General features: G+C 60.5%; 1 protein-coding gene across 1 annotated transcript; it reads right to left on the bottom strand.

Moving 5' to 3' along the window:
- On the bottom strand, positions 1 to 8,613 carry CDX1 (caudal type homeobox 1). The gene is made up of 3 exons (XM_027468662.3): positions 8,049 to 8,613; positions 512 to 657; positions 1 to 348 (listed from the first exon to the last, which is right to left on the bottom strand). The coding sequence occupies exons 1-3, from the start codon at positions 8,473 to 8,475 to the stop codon at positions 142 to 144; spliced, it is 780 nt and encodes a 259-aa protein (XP_027324463.1). The 5' UTR covers positions 8,476 to 8,613; the 3' UTR covers positions 1 to 141.
- Positions 8,614 to 8,903: the final 290 nt, after the last annotated feature.

Raw genomic sequence — 8,903 nt, 5'->3', positions numbered from 1 at the left:
GGTGCCACCTGGCCCAGCCTCGCTGGCTGCCCCCGAGCGCAGCCGGGGACAGGGGGGGGGTCTTTGGGCAGGGACCGTCCCTCCTCGGAGCACGGCGACCCGCGGTGCTTATCTCTCGGTGTCCGGAGCAGGCGGAGGGGGCTAAGGCATGAATTCCTCCTTGATGGTCAGCGGCGACGAGGAGACGAGGCTCGGGGCGCTGCCGCCGCACAGGGCACCCATGGGTCCCGGCGTGCCCACGGCCGGGGGGGTCGGCGTGGTGGTGCTGGTGGGCTGGCTCTGCTGCTGCATCTTCTTCTTGTTCACCTTCCGCTCCTTCGCCCGCCGGTTCTGGAACCAGATTTTCACCTGCGGAGAGACACCAAGAGCCGTGCAGAGGAGGGGACGCAGCTGAGGACAAGCACCCCGAGGCTGGGAGGGGGGAATCCCAGGGGCTGGAAGCTGGGTGGGAGCAGCGCTGCCCTCTCCCAGCCCCCAATTCCACTATTTTTTTTCCCATTTCAGCACTGACCTGCCGCTCAGTGAGCCCCAGGGCAGCGGCCAGCTCGGCCTTGCGGCGGATGGTGATGTAGCGGCTGTAGTGGAACTCCTTCTCCAGCTCCAGGCGCTGGTGGTCCGTGTACACCACGCGGTATTTGTCCTTCGTCCTGGTCTTCCCTGGTGGAGGAAGCAGAGCCGGGGTGAGCCGAGAGGGGCTGGGGGGGCAGGAGCATCCCCGAGGGCACGGGGGAGCTGCGCAACCCCACGGGTGGCTCTGGAGCAACGTGGTGATGATCTGGGACCATGGGGCGAGAGAGCTGGGGGCTCCTATGGGATCTGACACCCATCCTGGGTAACAGCAGGGTGTTCCTCTGTGTTGGAAAGTGCCTTGGGGTAGAGGAAGTGGCTCGGTGGGAAGGGCAGGAGGGGTTCAGCTGCATGCCAAGAGGATGGGCTGTAAATCCCGCGTGCCACGATGTGCCAGCCCCAAAAGGAGCAGCTCTGCAGCCCCAGGCAGGGAACATGCAGGCAGCCCCCCGCCGCCCCCCAGCACACCCACACGGGGCTCTTGCATCCCGAATTTGCCAGCAGAGCGATTCCCAGGGGGGTTACAACGTAAATTTAAATTTACACATAGTGATGAGCTCCCTGAGAAACCACACACCCCCTCTGGCTGCGCCAGCCTCAGGGAATCCTACAAGATATCTGTTTTCTCATAGTTTTTTTTTTCTTTTGAAAGCAAAACCTTTTCAGGAGAGATAATAACTGAAAAGCGAGCATCTTATTTGCAATATTACTATTTGAATGCCACTGCTTGGTGGAAAAAATAAAATAAAACAGCTGAGAAGCAACGGAATTGACAGCTAAAATAAAGAATACAGAAACAAGGTGGTTTGTGGATACCGCATATGCCAGAAATTTTAGCAGGAATTATTATTTCCTGCTGCAGCCACAAATAGATCCATCACAGACTGCTTTTTTTTATTCCCTCTTGGTTGCTTGTCCCTGTCGGGTTCCCGGCTCTGCCCCGCTCCTTCCCCTGTGCCAAAAATTGGGGAGCAAAGGCAGCCAAGCCAGAGATGGAGTCATTCCCCTCGGCTAATCCGCGATGTTTGCTGAACTCAGGAATGTATCGTGGGTGATTCACAAGGAAAAGAAAGGGATTTGCAAGGAATACTGTTGACAATGAATAATGCAGCCCCCTTGAATGTCAATGCGGAGTTGCGCTTAGCTCTCCCTCGGCGGCCCTTTTATGGCCCTGTGAAAGGAAAGAGGAAATTTGGGCCGAGGCAGTTCACTGCTGGCAGGGACCCCTCGTGCGCCAGTGCCGCCGTGGGGAGTTTAGGGGCAGAGGGATGGGGCAGCCCCCAGCCTTTCCAGCGGACCCAGTGGAGGTGGATGGGGTTGTCCCGGGTCTGTGGCACAGCCCCTGGCTGCTGGAGGGAGCACAGACGGGACATGGGGTGCAGGGAGCCTGGATTGCTCCATGAGATCCCACAAAGCGTCTTCCCATCTCCTGCCACCAGCCCGCCCAGCCCCATTGTGCATTCACCCTTCTCGTCCCCAAAAGACCAGCCCAAAGAGCAGCTGGGGCAGCCAAATCAAGACATCCACGGGGCTAAGTGGGAAAGGTTTCAGCACTGGGATCAAGGCAGGGCCCGTGGCTTCAAGGGGAGAGGGCATCGTTACTGCTGTTAATGTGTAACCCTAATAGCGCTCACCTGAGCCACGATTAGATAAGGGAATGGCTTTAACACGCTGCTCAAGCCCCAGAGGACACACTCCTGAGCGTGCACGCACATGTACTCGCACACGCACTGGGGGAGACCCCCAGCCCTCAGCCTCTCCCGAGGGCAGCACTGGGGATGGGGATGGGGACCTGGAGATCCCCGCGCTGCACCACGGCACTGGGGCACCTCTGGGATGCACAGGTCGGGGGTCACGTAGCCCTGGTGACATGGGGTTGTTGCTTCCCTGCCTCCAGAGCAGGGCAGAGGAAGGGAAAACCAAGCCCCAGCCCCGCACCATTCATCCCCAGCTCTGCACCCACCGGGCTATGGAAGGCACTCTCCAGCCCCAGCCTGCCCAAGCGATGGCTTTTGGCAAGAAGCTGCACCCAAACGGATAGGCAGGGGGTGTTTTAAGGCTGGCGTGGGGCAACTCTGAGCTCTGAACAGCTGAGCTCAGACCGGGGAGGAGCAGAGCCCTGCACCGTTTCCCAAAGGTCTCCATTTCACAGGTCAAAGCAGCTCCAAATTGCGGCGGCTGCGAGCCCTGAGCAGCGCCGCAGCCATCAGGGCTCCGATCAGGGCAGCACGCAGCAAGCAGGGGGACGGCAGCCCCTTGCTGGAGCCGAGGAGATGAGAGCTCGCCGCTGCATCGGCAGAGGTCCCCGAGGCCTGGGGACACGGGCACGTGGTGGTCTGGGTGCCAGGCGCCTTGCAGGGCTCTTTGCACGGGAGGTGCTGGTGGGGACGGAGCCGGCGCCACGAAGCTTTGCACACCCTGCTGCACAGACACTCCTTGCATGACTGGCGTAAAAAAATTGGGCTGCCCTGAGGTGGCTTGGAGAAACACAGGGAAAAAAACATCGTGGGCGAGAGTCCCATCACCAGGGAAGGAGCTTTCACTTGGCGATCCAGCTCCTTTTTTTTTCTGGAGCAGCATCTGTTTGCAAAGAGGATAAAATCCCCCCCTTATCCTAGGAGAGCGGGTGCTACATCTCTCCCCAGTGGAAGCCTTAATGAAAACTTTCCCTCTGCCCTGACGTAGCCAAGGCAGAGCTCTGGATGGGGAAACTGAGGCACGGAAACAATGCCAAACCCAAATGGAGCCCCAGGGTCAGAGCCGTGAGCCCCCTGGGGAGCCTAAACCCTCCCTCCACCCTCCTACAGCTCCAGAAGGGGAAAATGCAGAGAGGGGGCAGTTGGCACATCATTGCCCCATGGCAGATACCCCGGGACAAGGGCTGCGATCAGCTCCTAACGCTCAGCTCCCTCCCAGCTGGAGCTCACCCGGCAGCCAGCTGTGCCCCAGCTGTGCTGCACGGAGGGGCCGATGCTCCCTCTGCCGAGCAGAGGCGACCACAGCCCTTGGTGCTGATGCTGGGGACAGACCGCCTGGCACATCTCACTGCCCCCAAACCTGCTGGAAATGGCAGCTCCAAAGCCTGCACTGCCTGCAGAAGGGGCTGAACACTCAGGAGCCACCCAGAGCCCTGTGCCGGGGGGTTAAATGCCCACAGGACCCCTGGTGCTGGGACCAGCATGGGGTTCATGAGCCTTCCCCTTCCCTGCCATATTCTCAGCCCTATCCCACCCATCCCAGGAAGGACACGGCCACGTGGATCCCGATTTCTGAGCTGCTGGGCTGCAGGTAGGACTCAGCCATACCCACAGACCTCCCCGAGCCAACACCGAACCACGCCGGGGAGTTCTTCCTGGTGCCAAACTTCAGAGGAAGCAGCACTGCTGCCACGGCCACCCCTCCCGCAATAAAATCTCATTTGACTCGATAGGTTGAGCACTGGAAGTGTTTCGGTTACAAAACCACGCGCACGGATCCCGGTGGTTTTGTAGCCTTTGCGTGCAGGGGATCGAGCTCGGCGCTTCCAAAAAAGCCCTGCGGCTTTGCTATGAATACAACCAGGGGCTGTATACCAGGATTTGGGGGCTGGCAAAGCCAGGAGCAAGGCCCAGGGCGCAGCCAAACAGGGGTGGTGAAACTGGGAGGGAGCAGAAGTGGCTGGGGCAGAGCTGGGTGTGGGGAGCGCAGAGCAGAGCAGGGGAGCGCAGGCTGGCCCCGGCCGGGCAGGGTGCCGGTGGTGGCCACACGTCCCCATCCCAGCCCTTGGCCACAGAGCAGCAGCCTGAGGTGATTCAAGCCTTTATTTTGGCAACGGGCACATTCCTGGGGCTGCTCCTTGGTTTTACAAGCACCGCCGGGCAGGCTCCTGCGCGGGGTCAAAGACCGTGCCGCGAGGGTGCTAGCACGGAGCATCGCCCCTGTGGCACGGGTCCGCAGCCAGCCCCGAGGCACCGAGCCCTGCTCGGTTCCTCCAGAGCTTCACGGGGCAGGTGACACAGCCTTGGACCCTCTCCCCCTTCACGGCCTCAGCGCCGGGGAAGGATCCGTCCCCTTATCCGGGCAATCGCAAAGCTAACAGCGCCCAAGCGGGTGTCCTTGAAGGGTCCCCCGCAGGAAATATCTCCATTGGCCGGGGGGTTTAAGTGTCCCTCGGTTAATCCCAGGGTATTAGGCAGCCCGGCCCAGCACGTAGGGACCTCCAGTGCTCCAGGGAAGCCCTTTTTGTTCAAGGAAAGTCGATTCTAGGAAAGTTTGAGCCGCCTGTACCTTGGCCAGCTAAGCATTCAGCAAACCCCAGTGGAGGCCAGGAGCAGGTTGTGGGTTAATAATTCAAGGGGAGAAGATCGGTGGGGCCCCCAGCGGCATGCAGGCACTCTGGGTGACATGGGGGGAGCAAAGGATTTCGTGGGGAGCAGCCACATCCCAAAATTGGGGGCCTATAGGAGAACCCATGCAGGGACCTCCCTTGCCAACGCAAATCCTGCCTGCGCAGGGCTGCTGCATCTCATTCACGGGGGTTTTAGTGTTGCCTCCAGCTTTCAGGGATCTCCCTAGAGCTGAACAAGGAAAAGGGAGCTGGAAACAGAGAATGGAGTTGGAATTGAGGATTGCATGCCCAGCGGGTCGAACCCTGCTCGTGCTCAGAGCATCCTCACCTGCTCTCCACCTGGGCACCACGGGCACCACACCACGGGCACCCACCCCGTGCCGCCCCAAGCGCCTCCAGCTCCCCGGGGATGCCCTGGGCGCACTTTCACTTGCAATATTTAGCTGCAGCCGTCTCCATTAGTGACCTAAAGGCCGGCCCCGCGGCAGCACCCGGGCATTTACATAGCTAACGAGCAGGGGGTGAACTTCAAAGTTCAGCTCGCTGCCACTTCCAGCACCTTCCTGAGCTTTTTATAGAGCAGGGGTGCAATTCACAAGGAAGTTTGCAAATAATTGTGAATAAGGAGGAAGCGCGAGGCTTTGACACTCGGCTCGTGAAGATTTTATGAGCAGAAAAGGAGGTGATGCTTGGGAAGGAAAAGGAGGGCTGGGGAGGCCTGGTTCCCTCTAATTCCTGATTTCAGGAGCCCTGCATCGCAGCCCCTGCTGCTGTTCCCCGAGCTGGGTTTTGCCCTCTGCCATGGCTAGCTCAGGTATTTAGCAAGAGGTACATCAAATCTGCACCCCGTAAGCCTGACGCTGGGAGATCTCTCCCCGATTTTTCTCAGGTTCTGCTCCGTGCGTGCAGGACCCCCAGCACGCTCAGGCCGTGTGTGAAGTCGCCTCTCGGCAAGGCACAGCTCCTTCCCCAGAGCCTGCAAACTGCAGCCGATGGCTGTTTATACAAGGGAAGACGGAGAGGGAGCCGCGATTTACAGCCCTCTGAAGTATTATGATTTACGGCGTTCGCACAGAAACTCTTGATATTTATGGCAAGAAGGGACGCGCATTTGCTTCCTATTCCCACAGCGGCGAGAGGGGCAGTTAATCCATCCAGGCTGATTAATGCTCAGTTTATTGATTTCAATAAAACAATTCATTCCCGAGTCTCACCCTTACCTATGTCAAACCCATCTCTGCTCTGCTCATTTTCAAGCTTTATGGAGAAAAGCGTCCAGCACTTGCAGCTCGCTGCCTTACTCCAAAGGGAGAGAAACCCCCGGGGGGAGGCATTTGCTGAAGGTGCCCGTCCAACCCAGGGGGGTTTTGCTCTGCTGCCCTGCCCGCTGGGACTGATCCTGCTCCACATGCAAGGGGACGATGGCTGGTATATTTGTTCCTTTGTATGTGTTCAATCTCAGAGATACCAACTCAGCAGCGGCTGATTTTTGCAGAATTCAATCACTCACTCGCCACGTAACTCAATCAAGGGGCACTATCAAGCCCCCGGTCTGTCTCAGTCCCTTGATCCAGAGGAGGAGAGTGCTGATCTCCTTCTCCCCGCTTTCATTTTTTCATCTCCCCTCCCACCTCTCTCTAAAAAAACACATGAATTCAGACCAACAGAACCTGCAGAAGCTGTGGGGTCCCATTCACTGCCTAGAAGGAGGGGGCCATTTTTCCTAAATAGCTATATTCAGGGCTTAAAACAGGCCAGGAAATACCAGCCTGCCTCTCCCCTCCTGCTTGCAGACTGGTGCTAGCTGTTTGCACCCCCGGGATGCTCTGCCTGCCCACCACAGCCCCTGCTCCCTCGGGGACAGCCCCGATCCCAACCACACCATGCACCAAGTGCAGCCACGGAGCAGTTTTCCATGCAAGGAGACCCCAAACACCTCTGGGCTGAGCCCCTTGGCACCACACAGCCTCTGAAGAGATCTTGGCCATCACGGCCCCAGCACTGTGCGTCGGCCAGCCCCACATGGTGATAGTGGGGAACCAGAAGCAAGCCTAAAACGGGGACATTTTGCACCTCGATGTGCATTTTTCATCTGGGAGCCATGGCGAGGGAGAGGGTGGTGGTTTGGCCAGGCTGGGCTGGGAACCCTGGAGGGGAACATGAAAGGGCACGGGCAGGGCAGGACAAAGGGCCCCCCCGCACCTCACCTCGCTGCCAAAGGAGCCGGCCAGCATCTCCATGACAAAGCGAAGCCTTGTCAATTTGGGCTGGCCCCGAGGGGTGACTGCCCACCGCCTTTGAAGTGGGCAGCGGGGCGGCCTGCGGGCAGGGGGCTGCAGGGGCACAGACACTTCCCCCCCTCCTGCCCCGGGTCAGGAGTTCAGCAGGGACAGGACCCCAGGGACAGGACACGGGGACGTCAGAGCCACCCGGTGCCAGCCACAGGAGCGGGGGCACCCGCACCCACGGCACGCAGCACCCTGAGCACCCCCACGCACCCTGCACATGGCACCCGGCGCACCTTGCACACGCACGGAGCGTGCGGCATCGCCCGTGCACACTCACCGACCCCGTGCAACAAGTGCCTTGCACGCAGAGCCTCGCACACCCTGCACTGAATGCGCTCTTGCACCTCTTGACCGGGTGCACGGCCACGCTCACTGCTCACACGCACAGCCGCAGCCTTGCACGCTCACTCTTGCACACACCAACAGCCCGTCCGTCACCAACTGGAGCATGGGTGAGTGCCCCAGCAGTGCAGGGTGGGGCAGGGCTCCTCCAAAAAGCCCCTTTGGGCTGCCTGCAGCCGGAGCACCCCACAACCCCACAGGTCTCCAGCTCTGCTTGCCCTCTCCAGCAGCAGCAGGTGAGGGCAGGGATGGTGGTTCAGAGGCTGGCTGGGACTTTCCAGCCACATGCAAGGCAGAAACCATCCACTAACCCCGGCTGCTGGCGATAAGGAAGGACAGGGCAGCCTGCCTGCTGGTACCCTCCATGCCCATCCTCAGTCCGTGCCACCTCGGTGGCCACACAAGCTCTGTCCCTCCCTTGCAGCCACAAACCCCGCAGCAGAACCCAGCCCTGCAGGACCTCAAGATGAAGGCTCCTGTGAGCAGAGGAAGGAGCTGGGGCGCGGGGCTGGGGGTTTCCTTACCGCTGTTGCTGGTGCTGGGAATGCTGCGCCTCATCCACTCGTAGGGGGTGCGCCTCTGTGCGTTAGGGGACAGCTGGGGGACCGAGCTGCTGATGGGCGGAGGCAGGAGTCCAGAGCCCGGGGGCTGCATGGGGTTAAAATCCGGGGGGCTGAATCCGAACTGCCCCGGGTTGGCGGTGGACGAGGCGGCGGCGGTGCCGTACGAGTGCCAGTCCTCCTTGGCAGGGGTGTAGGGAGAGCCCCAGGCGGCCGCGGGCTGCCCGTGGTGCGGGTCGCTGTTAATCCCCGGCACATGGTGGTAGCTGGCGAAGTCCGAGTACTGGGGAGGCCCCGGCACGTAGTTTTGGGGGTTGAGGTTGAGGCTGGGGTGCCGGACGGGGCTGGGATACATGTTGGTGTCCTTATCCAGAAGATAACCTACATACATCTTCCCCGGCTGGCTCCGCGCTCATGCTGCGCCGTGCCGTGCCGCGCCGTGCCGGGCCGGGTGTCGCGGTGTGGCGGCCGCCCCTCCTTCTCCACGCTCACCTGGGCGCCTTGGGGAGCTGTGTCCCGGGGCCAGGCACCTCCCTGCCCACAGGCTTTTATTGGGCCCAACCTCTCGCAGCATTTGCATTGAAAGGCAGGTTTGCATTTCAAAGTGCAGGAACCCCAGCGGCGGGGCGATTCAAACCTCCCGCCTGCACCCCGCCGGCCCTCCGTCCCCTCGGTGGTCACCAGCCCGCTGTCCCCACGGTCCCTTTGTAGCAGCCGGGGCTGGGGACACTCCAACACCTCCGGCACCGCACGTGAGGATGCCCCAAAGGAGCTCGTCCTGTCCCTAATGCCACTTGTAACCCCAGGAGTGGGGTGGCG

Source organism: Anas platyrhynchos, chromosome 14 (genome assembly GCF_047663525.1).
Source record: "Anas platyrhynchos isolate ZD024472 breed Pekin duck chromosome 14, IASCAAS_PekinDuck_T2T, whole genome shotgun sequence".
Taxonomy (NCBI): domain Eukaryota; kingdom Metazoa; phylum Chordata; class Aves; order Anseriformes; family Anatidae; genus Anas; species Anas platyrhynchos.
This window is presented reverse-complemented; position numbering and strand designations above follow the sequence as displayed.